Source organism: Diplotaxodon limnothrissa, linkage group LG23 (genome assembly GCF_057381915.1).
Source record: "Diplotaxodon limnothrissa isolate DT_005_m linkage group LG23, D_limnothrissa_male_GT1.1, whole genome shotgun sequence".
NCBI lineage: Eukaryota > Metazoa > Chordata > Actinopteri > Cichliformes > Cichlidae > Diplotaxodon > Diplotaxodon limnothrissa.
Window position 1 is genome coordinate 19,839,768 of NC_140617.1, and position 13,141 is coordinate 19,852,908.

General features: G+C 40.4%; 1 protein-coding gene across 1 annotated transcript; it reads left to right on the forward strand.

Moving 5' to 3' along the window:
* Positions 1-2,112: 2,112 nt before the first annotated feature.
* On the forward strand, positions 2,113-8,254 carry LOC146607916 (uncharacterized). Its single transcript, XM_085348626.1, has 5 exons — positions 2,113-2,476; positions 3,549-3,647; positions 4,530-4,636; positions 7,771-7,885; positions 8,244-8,254. The coding sequence occupies exons 1-5, from the start codon at positions 2,113-2,115 to the stop codon at positions 8,252-8,254; spliced, it is 696 nt and encodes a 231-aa protein (XP_085204752.1).
* The last annotated feature ends 4,887 nt before the right edge of the window (positions 8,255-13,141 follow it).

Genomic DNA, 13,141 nt, shown 5'->3' on the forward strand with positions numbered 1-13,141 from the left:
AATCCTACCATGTGAATTCATGGATTTTTTTTTTCACATTCTGTCTCTCACAGTTGAAGTGTACCTCTGGTGCAAATTACTGACCTCTGTCATCATTTTAAGTGGGGGAACTTGCACAATCGGTGGCTGACTAAATACTTTTTTGCCCCACTGTAGGTCCACAGTGTCTCACTGTAAATAAAAAACAAAGAAGTAAAAGCAATACAAATTAGCATACACACACACACACATGCGCGCACAAAAGCAGACAGCTATTATGTCTGTACCCTGGTAAGACACAACATGGCAGCTACAAGGACTCTTTCATTTATTAAGACCATCAGTGTGTATTGCTCCAAATCAAGCATATAATATTAAATGAATATTGCTGGATCAGCTACTTCTACTTAAAACATATTAGAACATGACTAAGCACAAAATCACCAAGAATAACATCTTGTAAGTGCTGCGTAAGCGCGTGCGGCCTTCCAAGCTCAAAGCCTTTGCCCTCCATAGATCAGCCAGACTCGCGCTGGCTGTAACTTTTAACCTTTAATTAACTTGAGCACAACTCTAGAATAAGCAACAAACTGCAATGTGTATGGAATGATCATGGTTACATCTGCAATGGAAAATCATGTTATTATTCTGGTACCTGTAAGGAAAAAATCAAACTAAAGTTATCACCATCACTGTAATGCAAAGGATAATATAGGGTCAAAAACTTCAATTTATGTTTAATGCAAAGCTGGTTATATACTTCTGATGAACTAATAATGCCATATTAAAATAATGAATGATGATGAGAAAAACATCCCCTCCTTATTCTACATAAGCCTATGATAACTAAAGGGTTTTGAGTCTGTTTCTAAGTGTATGAGTAGATGTGTGGACTCAGGTCAGCAGACAGCTGGAGTAATATGGTCAGATTTCCATGTTTGTGGAAGCTCTTTCTTAGTGCCTACACATACTGCTGCTGCTGCTGAATCCTGAAATAGAGCATCACAGTTTTCCCAATTTCTCAGAGCCCTTGTCAGATCAGACTTTTACATTATAGAAAACAGTTCTGGTAACTTTGTTGATGTTTTTTGTAAAAATCCAGATCTTTGACCAAAATAAGGCCAAGATTCCTGACTTGCTCACTGTGCTTCTGAGACAGGGATGATTAATATGAATCTCTCTGACTGTTTGGATCAGCAAATATGAATACAACTGTGTATCTTCTGCATTAGAGTGGCAGGCTTTATTTTGATTCTTCTTGACAGTATCAATTTAGAGCAATGAAAAAATTGACGAGTCAAGAATTGACCCCCAGTGAACTTCTGATTAAATGTTTATTCAAATCAGTATCAGGGCAAGAGGTGTACCAGACATACCAATCTACCATGTGCATTTCAAGGTTAGCCTCCACAAAACATCAAATACACACACATGCTGAAGTTACAGTAATCTGCTGGTACTGCTGGTACTGGTAACATCAGTACCAGCAGAGGGAGATATTGGATTTCAAGCAGGAAAATAGTCACAGGAAAGTGTTAATCGTTTCTGGTGATTAAGGACCCTTCAGTGTTCTTCACACTTTTCTTTCTCACTAGCAGTTTACAGTTTGGATAGAGGAGACAAACACCTATTAAAGATAGGCTTAAAACGTTCCTTTTTATATGGATCTATAGCATGTAAGGCTGGATCAGGTGACCCTGAACCCTCCCCTACTCTGCAATAGGCCCAGGCTGCTGTGGGATTTCCACGATGCACTGAGCGTTTCTTCTTCACAGCAGTAATAAGAAGCTGAAATCTATTAGGATGGTTTTATGATTTGTTGGTTCATTTCTTGCACAGATATATTGAAAATAAAATAGCCTTGCTCTTGTTATTAAACCAGAACAGCAGAAGGAAGCTGTTAGAACCTGTTACAACCTGTTTAAATTTAAAGTCTCTTTTAACCCAAAGGGCAAAGTGCTAGCCAGAGGCGATAAAGTTTAACATCCTGTGAGAGATGTAAGGTGTTTGTGGGTTTTCTTTATCAGACATGCCACTGCCCAAAGTCACCATGTCAAGTAGGAAGTGTAGAGCACTTCTGTGTCAGAGTCCATCAGAGCTGAGCTGCTTTCAGACGACTCCGTCTTGTTGTGGATGCTGAAGCTGATCATGGTTCTCCTGTGGATGATCCTGTTGGTGGTTCTGCTCTGTGCAGAGGCCGAGAACGTGACCGAGGTCAGAGACAAGCTGGGGACCGATGTCACTCTAACCTGCTCCAATCAGACATCAGAGATCCACTGGTACATGGAGATCCACAGTCAGTTCAGAGCATGTATCAACCGCAGATTTTCCTCAGCAGACTCTACCTACTGCTCTCCTGATTTTGAAACTAAATTTTCAATCCTGCAAAACAAACTCGTGATTAAAAACTTGACAGCAGAGGACTGCAGGCTTTACTTCTGTGGCATCAAGAGAGGAGGCAGCATTCAGTTTGTGGACACTTTCCACCTCGTCTCAGGTAAGTACAAGAGTTTATTTCTGATTATTGCTGTTGGATTAGTGAGTGTTTAGGCCTCAATACACATTTTCAAATGGCTGACAGCATCTTAAATACACGAGTAAGTAGTTTATGTTACTGTCGGAAACCATCTACTTTTTTTATTATAACTTGAGAGTTGAGGAATTTTGGGACGACTTCTTATACTGTCTTGTGATAGTACAAGATTATTACATGCAAACGTTTGTTTTTAAGTCTGACCTTAATAGGCATTACTAAGTGCTATTATGAACACAAAGGAAATGAGTTCATGTGGTAAGTTTTCAAATTTGTGACCACCCACACAAACAGGTACACACACACACACACACACACACACACACACACACACACACACACACACACACACACACACACACACTAAATATTTAGCTACCAAAAACTACTTGTTTTGGTTTAGGAAAACTGGTGTGTTGTTAAGACTTGCTCCTGCAAACCAAGGAGCTTGGAAAGAAAAGCGACTGGACTTTGCGTTTCTTAAAGACGTCTCATGTCTTATCTGAGAAGTTTAATCAGTTCTACGACTAATTGGGACAGAGTCCCAGATTTCTGAGACTATTGCGAATTGTCCCTTATGAGGGTCACAGACCCACTATTGATCATCTGCCTAATCACATGAGCCATACTCCTGTTTTTAAATGAGTATATGAGTTTCCTGTTTCGTGTTTCTCAATTCCTGTTTCGGTTTGGTAGCGATTTAGACCTTGCTTTGTTTCACCTCCTTCGCTGCCTGTGACCCATTACCCTCCCAATCCGACTACACTGTTTACCTTCATGTGTTTAGATACTTGTAAGCTTGACCTTGCCTTTCGTCGGTTGTAGCACTTCTTTCTCCTCCCTGTGTGTTTCGTTATCAATTTTCAATTTGCCTTCTCCCAGTTTGCTTTCTTTCTTTTATAAGATTTTGCACAAGCTTGAAATAAAAGGCTTGTTTTTTTGTTTACATTGGCCTGCATAAGAGTGCTTTAACCAGTGCCACCATGCTACTTATAAATGCTTCTTAACTTATCTTTGTCCTTTCTGTCCTTTCCAGATGTTGCTCGGCCTACCAACAACCCACAAAACAACTGCTTTTTCAGTCTGTTGATCACCATATCTATGTCAGTTGTCGCCTTCATTGTTCTAATAATCAGTGAGTCTGTTATTTTACAATTTTAGTAGATTTTGTGGTCCAACCCAATATCATGGCAAAGCGTGTAATAGACATACCGGTCCACTGTGTCCATTTCACACTTGGCCTCTCCAAAACCTGAAATGGACACACGCATGCAGAAGCTGCAGTAACAGCAGAGGGAGATATCTTATTTCAAACCACTTTGAAAATAATCATCCAAAAACCATTTAAAAGACATTATTAACACATTTACATGTATATACAGCAGATACCACCTAGCTTAATCATTTCCTGTGATCAAAGGCCCTGAAAACTACTATAGTTTTTTTGCACACTACTGACTTCATAAACGTAGAGAGGCTGCTTTATTGCAGTAGCAACTTGCACAAAAAACCTTACAAAACTAAACCAAAACCTAGAAACTGGAACTAATAACAAAACATGGGGAAACTACAGACGGCGACCTGAGGAAGCACACGGCGACCTGAGGAAGCACAGGAGAAGAGACACACATAGCATGAGGGGAGGACATGAAACTGACAGAGAAAAACACAGGGTTAAAATGCATGGGACACAAGAGGAGAGCACAGCTGGAAGGGTTCACACTTAAGACATGAGACAAGGGACCATCAATGTAAATGGCATGAACACAAGGGGAACACAGAGAACACTTACAGAATGGAAAAAACAAAAACCCAGAAAACTCTAAAAATTCTAAAAATTAATAAATGCAAAACAATAAATGGAGTCACTAAACGCTAGACCATGACCTAGATAAGTTATCCTGGTCACCACAGCTAGCCTTAAAGGCTGTTATTTTTTAATGAATCTAATTAAATAAAAGCTCATTGAACATTTGGGCTGAATGAAAGATGAAGTAACTCAGTGCTCTGTTGGCAGCTTTTTCTTGTATATTGCTGTGCTTGAAGAGGAAAAGCTACAGCAACCAGAGGGATGATATCTCACTTCACATCTATGATGTACCAGAGCCGCTGCAGGATGTGAAGGTAATTAAACCACTGCTATTACTAACAAGACTCATAATTTGAAAGGTAAGGCTTCAAAAACTAGAAACTACAATGTAAACTGAATGAATGTTTTTAGTCCCATTCACAGTTATTAACCTGCACTGAGATATAATCACAAAATGAAAACACGATTATTTTGTCTTTAAAAAATTAGAATGATAAAAAACAAACAAACAAACTATAAAGACACATCTCCTGGATGCACTGGTACGCATCTTCAGTGATGTATCCTGGGGTCATCAGGTGTTTCGGGTCTCACAACATCATACACCCTCGCCCAGGCGACCCAGCCGGGGGTGATCAGGTCCCGACTTGCGTACCAGTAGCTACCCACGGACCAGCCCTCTTAATCCACAGCCACCTTGTGGCTTTCTCTGCCGCTTCACTCACAGCCTGGATGGCCCTCTTCTTGGTTGCCCCAGCCACGCCCAGCCGGCCTAGGACTTTGCAGAGTGATCGTCCTGCAAAGCCCCTACAACCCACTTCTATGGGCTCATAGAAAGTCTTCCAGCCCCTTCCCCTGCACTCTTGCACTAGTTCCTGGTACTTTCCTCGTTTCCTTTCATTGGCCTCCTCGATCCGCTCTTCCCAGGGCACTGTGAGTTCCAGCATAATCAGCTGTTTTGAGGCCTCAGAAATAATTATCAAGTCTGGCCGGAGTGATGTTTTTACAATGTTCTGAGGGAACTTTAGTTGTTTACCCAGGTCAGCCTGTAGCTACCAATCAGAGGCTGTGTTGAGAAGATTATTTCATTTAAGTTTTCTAACATTTTTTATTTGATACTTTTTATAATTCTACTTTTCACAACTATACTATTGTACTATTAGCTTTTGCTATTAGGTACTACTTTTGTGTGTGTTTCTTTGTGTGTAAAGGCTTGTGAAAAATATGACTAAACAAACTGGTATGTTCACCTAAACTGTCCAAGCGATGTGGTAAAGCAATAAAAAAGTGTCCGGGTTGAAAAAAAGGATACAGGGAGGCAGAATTGCCAGATTAAAAGGTTTCATTAATGTTTCTATTGTAATTAAACCACAAGAGATGGAAAAGCTGTTATAATATTTTAACGAAAGAAAACATCAAAATCCAGGGGTTGGTCACTAAACTAAAAGGTCCAAAAAGGTTTAGTCACCAAAACAGACCCCTCTCCACAGAGCAGAAGCAACCACCACACACAGCTCACTAGCTACAATACCACCAAGGCCCTGACACTAGAGCTCACCTTTCTCTGGCCTTAAGTATTCTTAATAGCTGATTAGCATCAGCTGTACAAAACGGGTGGCACCTAAGGCAGGAGAGATGCCAGGACACACCCACAAGAGGTCAATTTCCTGCTAGGGCCGTAACAAATATAAACAAACAAAAATGTTTCAACAAGGATGGCTTGTTTAGAAGGGTTGAACAACTCCTGTAAAAGGAGCATGGCAGCACAGCTTAGCTTCGGGAATTTCTGTCTGAACAAACCACAAAACCTTTGGGTTAATAATAAGAATAACTGGTTGAAGTTGAAGGCTAAGCCTGATTTCCTGCAGTGTATAAAAATTGGTGTATTTCAAAAATAAAAATATGAAGACACTCAAAATAAATTTCCTGTGGTGGGAAACTATTTTGTGCAACTTTTTTGTATTTACAGTTTTGAGGGATAAGCCTCTTAAATTTCTCTAACTAGAAATATATGTTAAAAAACAAAAACGATTTTCAATTTTTTTTGTAGTTTATTGCACTTTTTTGCAATTTATGTAATTACTATGCACTTAATGAATACATATTATTAAAATCTGGGCTATAATGGTTGTATTGATGTATAGCAACTTGAAATGCTCCCAAAAATGGCTCCACAGCATGTAAAAATAATAATATAAGCTCTGGCGGACTTGGTTCTATGGTAGGTCTTAAAGGGTTAATTATCCAATAACAGTACCTACTAATGCAACAAACAGTATCACTCTAGTATTCTAATCTACTACTACTATCAAAAATACTTCCATAATACTGGTACTTCCCTGTACTAAATATTTGTTTCCTTTCAGGGTAGGGCAGTCCACTCCCAACCAACAAGACATCACTGAAAGATGACTTCATCCTTCATCAACCGTTGTATCGTAGTTATTTTCTGTGCAGTTGTTGTTGACTAGCCTTTATGTTTTCATGGTATCGTTAGAAAATACCATCTAGTCTGGTTAGGATGGAAAACCTCAAATTCATCATTTAACAGGGGCAGTAATGTTAATAGCTGCATTTATAACCATGATTCTATGTATTTGTAGTAGGAGATGTAGTTTTCATTCATTACAAATAGTGTAACATGGAGTTAGATTTGTTGCACTGTTACAGTATCAGACGCTTTACACTCTTTTGGGGGTTTTCTTGTTTGTTTTTTCTCCAATCCAATAAAGTTGTAGTTCTGGTCAAAGTTCTTTTTGTTTTATTTTATACATAATATAATTAACACAGCCTTTGGTCACATAGACATGCCAGTCACAAACCACACACCAAAGTATTCCTGATGTTTTTGAGTGGCAAAGGTATCACATTTATATATATTTCCTCTTTGGTTTGACTTTTGTTTTACTGTAAACACACTAGAAGTTTAGAAACAGCTTGAAGATCTGTCTAAAATGTTATTATTTAGACTCCTATTACCTCTACTACAGCTGCTTCATGTATTTTTTGTAACCGTTAGTCAGTATTTCCTCGACAGGTATGACATTCACTGTCAGAAAGATGTACAACCATTTTTCTAATGAAAGTGCTGCTGCTTGTGCTGTTCATTAGGATTCATCATCGTACACTTTCTTAATTTCTTGGTATTTGTGTGGTGGAGTTTTTTTTGTTTGCTTGTTGTAAACATATTTGAATTTTGAAAAAGGAAGTGTAGAGCGCTTCTCTACCATCGGAGCTGAGCTTGGACTTCCTTTAAGGTACTTGATACTTGTGGTATTTTATCAGGTGTCATATAGGCTGAAGTCAGCATTTCAGACAGGAAGTGTAGAGGACGTCAGAGTCCATCAGAGCTGAGCTGCTTTCAGACGACTCCGTCTTGTTGTGGATGCTGAAGCTGATCATGGTTCTCCTGTGGATGATCCTGTTGGTGCTTCTGCTCTGTGCACAGGCCGAGAAGGTGACCGAGGTCAGAGGAGAGCTGGGGACCAATGTCACTCTAACCAGCTCCAATCAGACATCAGACACACACTGGTACATGGAGATCCACAGTCAGTTCAGAGCAGGTATTGGTTGTTATTCTCAGCAAGCTCTACCTACTGCACTCCTGATTTTGAAACCAAATTTTCAATCCTGGGAAACAAATTCATGATTAAAAACTTGACAGCAGAGGACTGCAGGCTTTACTTCTGTGGCATAAAAATGGCAGTAATCTGTTTGTGGAAACTTTCCACATTGGTCTCAGGTAGGTTTCAAAGATTTTGCACGCATATAATAATAATAATAATAATAATAATAATAATAATAATAATAATAATAATAATAATAATAAAGTTCATTATTGTTGTTCTTCTTCTTCTTTTTGTTAAGGTTATGTTGTATTTTGAATCCTTTTTGTGCCTGCATTCATTCATCATGTTCTAGTTACAGCCTAGTACAGTGGTTTTTATAATGTTGGTCTTTACAAAATAAACAGTTATTTCTAGTTTGTTAATGTTTTTTTTTTTAAGTGTTTCCATATCATACTGGATTCATTTGGATGTAAATATTAAACTTTGTACGCCTAAACATTTATTTTAAAACTTTAGAAATATAGAAATACGATGCTCTAGCTAAAAGTAACAGAAAAAATATCTCATTTAAAAAACAGTCAACCTCCACCTTGATAATTATGCAACTTAACTTGGAATTGTGATTTCATTACAACTGGTGTTGGCCAGAGGGGCCGATGGCGCAATATGGCAGCCTGGCTTCTGTCAGTCTGCCCCAGGGCAGCTGTGGCTACAACCGTAGCTTGCCTCCACCAGTGTGTGAATGTGAGAGTGAATGAATAGTGGCATTGTAAAGTGCTTTGGGTGCCTTGAAAAGCACTATATAAATCCAATCCATTATTAATATTATTATTATTATTATTATTATTATTATTATTATTATTATTATTATTATATTCATTATATATATATATATAAATCAAATCAAATCACTTTTTTTTATTGTCACATCACATGTGCAGGTACATTGGTACAGCACATGCGAGTGAAATTCTTGTGTGCGAGCTTCACAAGCAACAGAGTTGTGCAAAATACAATAACATAAACAGGCAAAATATACGAATGGCTAAATCTGAAACTAATAAATATATGTACAATATATAATAGTATATGCAAAAAAAATTAAAAAATTTCTGGATGTGTATACTAAATGTTTTTCTACGTGTGTGTGTGTGTGTGTGTACACATATTTTACAAATTAAATAGAGTAAACAATAAATAAAATATATAAAAATATACAGAGTTGAGACATGTGCAAAACAGTGGCATTACTGTACAATATGGAGTGCATAATGTTGAAGTTCCAGTAGTGAAGCTGAGGTGTCTATGACGTGTTCAGCAGTCTGATGGCCTGATGGAAAAAGCTGTCTCTCAGTCTGCTGGTACGGGACCGGATGCTGCAGAACCTCCTTCCTGATGGAAGTAGTCTGAACAGTTTATGGCTGGGGTGACTGGAGTCCTTGATGATCCTCCCCGCTTTCCTCAGGCACCGCTTCCTGTAGATGTCTTGGAGGGAGGGAAGCTCACCTCCAATTATCCGTTCAGGGCACCGCACTACTCGCTGGAGAGCTTTGCGGTTGTAGGCGGTGCTGTTGCCATACCAGGTGGTGATGCATCCAGTGAGGATGCTCTCAATGGCACAGTGATAGAAGGTCCTGAGGATGCCGGGGCTCATGCCGAATCTTTTCAGTCTCCTGAGAAAGAAGAGTCGCTGCTGCGCCTTCTTCACTGTTTTGTTTGTGTGTACTGACCACGTAAGATCCTCAGCCAGATGTACACCAAGGAACCGGAAGCTGCTCACTCTCTCCACAGCAGCGCCGTTGATGGTGATGGGGGTGTGTACTTCTCTGCACCTCCGGAAGTCCACTATCAACTCCTTTGTCTTTGCGACGTTGAGGGTGAGATGGTTGTCTTGACACCAGTGGGTCAGGGCGCTGACCTCCTCCCTGTAAGCCGTCTCATCACCATTGATGATAAGACCCACCACTGTAGTGTCATCCGCAAACTTCACAATGATGTTGGAGTTGTTAGTGGCTGTGCAGTCGTAGGTGTAGAGTGAGTATAGGAGAGGGCTCAGTACACACCCCTGTGGAGCACCAGTGTTCAGTGTGATGGGGGATGAGGTGATGCTGCCCAGTCTGACCACTTGGCATCTGTCAGACAGGAAGCTAAGGATCCAGCTGCAGAGGGAGCTACTCAGTCCTAGATCCTGCAGTTTCCTGTCCAGCTTCGAGGGAACGATGGTATTGAATGCTGAGCTGTAATCTACAAACAGCATTCTCACATACGTGTCTCTCTTCTCCAGGTGTGACAGGGCAGTGTGTAGTGTCAGGGCTATGGCATCATCAGTGGACCTGTTGTGGCGGTATGCAAACTGTAGAGGGTCCAGTGAGTCGGGTAGTGCAGAGCAGATGAAGTCCCTGACCAGCTTCTCGAAGCATTTGCTTACGATGGGGGTCAGGGCTACAGGTCGCCAGTCGTTCAATGAGGAGATGGTGGAGGATTTGGGTACAGGGACGACGGTGGCCATTTTGAAGCAGGCTGGGACTACAGACAGAGAGAGGGAAAGGTTGAAGATGTGCGTGAACACTCCAGCCAGCTGATCCGCGCATGACTTGAGGACGCGGCCGGGTATCCCGTCCGGACCTGTAGCTTTGCGTGCGTTCACCTTCCTGAAGCACTTCCGCACATCCTCATCCTCCTATATAGATATATATATATATATATATTAGGGGTGCAACGATACTGATATCAAGGTTCAAGGATCAAGGTTCTTTATTTATCACATGCATAGTTATACAAGTATAACACACAGTGAAATGTAGCCTGACACGCTTCTCGACATGTGCAAAAATGGGGGGGGGGGGGGGGGGGGGGGGGGGGGGCTGTAGAGGAAGAACATTATATATATATATATATATATATATATATATATAGTATATACATTGGGTGAATGTAGCAGCAAGCAGGTGAATTCTGTGCATTAATAAGAATAGACATCTGACTATTTTACAGGATAGACAATATAAACATATTTAAAATTAAAGGAATTTGAAATGTACATTGTTCCTTGGTTTAGTGTCTGGAAGAGAGTCCTGTCTCAGTCAATTATAGATGATGTGAGAGGGCGGGTGTGTGTGTTTAGGGCACGGATGGCTTGGGGATAGAAGCTTCTCTTGAGTCTCTCTGTCCTTGCCCAGATGATGCGGAACCTTCTACCAGAATGCAGAAGTTGGAACAGTTTGTTGCCAGGATGGGACGGGTCCTTCAGTATCTGCGCTGCTATCGATATCTGGTATGCTGGTATCGATATTGAACCGTTCGATACAGTGCTTTCGGTTCGGTACGCATATGTATCGAACATTACAAAATTTTTATTTAATTTAATCAACTTTCCTTCTGACGATGCTGTCTGTGTTGAGCGCTCAGTGGATCTGCGCTCGACAGTGCAGCCTAGGCGGAGTAGTCGAACGCAGATTCACTGAGCGCAGGGCAAGCTAGCAAGACAGAAGTTAAGCTCTCCTTGCAACATGGCAAATTGAACCTCCCCCACCCTCATTCAGATCTGGCGTTTGGAACTATTTTGGTTTTCGTTTCAACTTTGTTTTATTAATTTCAACAATGACATACAAAGTTAGCAACAGCTAAGTCCATCTTGATTTCAGAACAGTGGTATGTCCATTATACCCTCCAACCCCCCAACCCAAATTCTCCCCCTACCAGGTCTACAATAGACAAAGCACTGCAGAAAACCAGTTTCTGCCCACACACACACACACACACACACACACACACACACACACACACACACACACACACACACACACACACAAAACCCCCAAAAAAAAACAAATAAAAAAACAAACAAAAAAAAAACAAAACAAAAACAAAAAACCAACACCTCAGGACCCATACACATAACAAGCATAACCCCCAAAAAACAACAACAACCACAACTCCCCCCCCCCTCCCCCCGCCCCGTAACCAAACAGACAAACAAAAACAAACAAAACAAAAACAGAGAAAACAAATAACAGAGAAAGGACCAAGCAAAACAAAAGGAAAAACAAATAGATAAGGTATAAATAAGATTTAAAAAAAAAAACAAAAAAAACATTATAATGTAGCTTCGCTCAGTTCACTGCAGACTCAGGAAGTAAAGTAATAGTGTCGACCAGCAAGAGAAATGATTTCCAGATTTTATTAAATTCCCTAATAGAACCTTTTAGAGAGAATCTAAGTTTTTCCAGCTTTAAGTTAAAGAGTACATCTCTCACCCAATGGTCATGAGTTGGGGGGTGGGGAAGCTCCCACTTCAACAGAATAAGCCTCCGGGCCAGTAAAGTGGTAAAGGCTAGGGCCTGTTTGAGGGGACCAGATAAGTTCAAGTCAGGAGGAATGCCAAAAATTGCAGAGAGTGGGTTAGGAAGGACAGTCTGGCCATATGCTTGGCTAAGTGTGTCGAATATATTCCTCCAAAATGCACTCAGTTTCGAACATGACCAAAACATGTGGACATGGTTGGCAGGCGATAGTCCACATCTGCTACAGGCATCACTGATGGTTGGATAGATTTTAGATAATTTTGCGTTTGTATAGTGTACTTTATAGACCACCTTACACTGAATCAAAGCATGACGAGCACAAATTGAAGACGAGTGAATCAATTTCAAAGCACGATCCCACTGCTGTTCTGGCAGGGTTGTCTGAAGCTCTTCCTCCCATCTCAACTTAATATGAGAAATGGATTTGGGGACCAAAGCATCTAGTATTTTATACAAGGCTGATATCAGTCTGTTTTGATGAGGGTTCGTCTGCAGGATGATATCCAGATTTGTTTCTGGAGGCCGATTGGGAAAGTGAGGGAACTGCGTTTTTACAAAATTTCTAGCCTGAAGATAGCGAAAAAAGTTGGAGTTAGGCAGGTCGTATTTGGACGATAGGTCAGCAAAAGATAGAAAGGTGTCCTGACTATACAAGTCCTTAACAGTCCTAAGTCCGTTATCTTTCCAACTACTAAAGGCCGCATCAGTGTTTGAAGGTGCAAAATTAAAATTTTTTGATAAAGGTGTTAGCAAAGACGGTCCAAGTAGCCCGAAGTATTTTCTGAACTGTCGCCAAATAGTTACTGTTTCCTTAGCTATTAGATTATCCCCAACAAGGGTTGGAGAAAAAGGGAGTGATGAGCTGAGTATTGATGATAATGAGTAACAGCTAGATGCAGTTTCCATTTGTACCCACACAGCAAATCCAGCATGTCCAAATTAACAC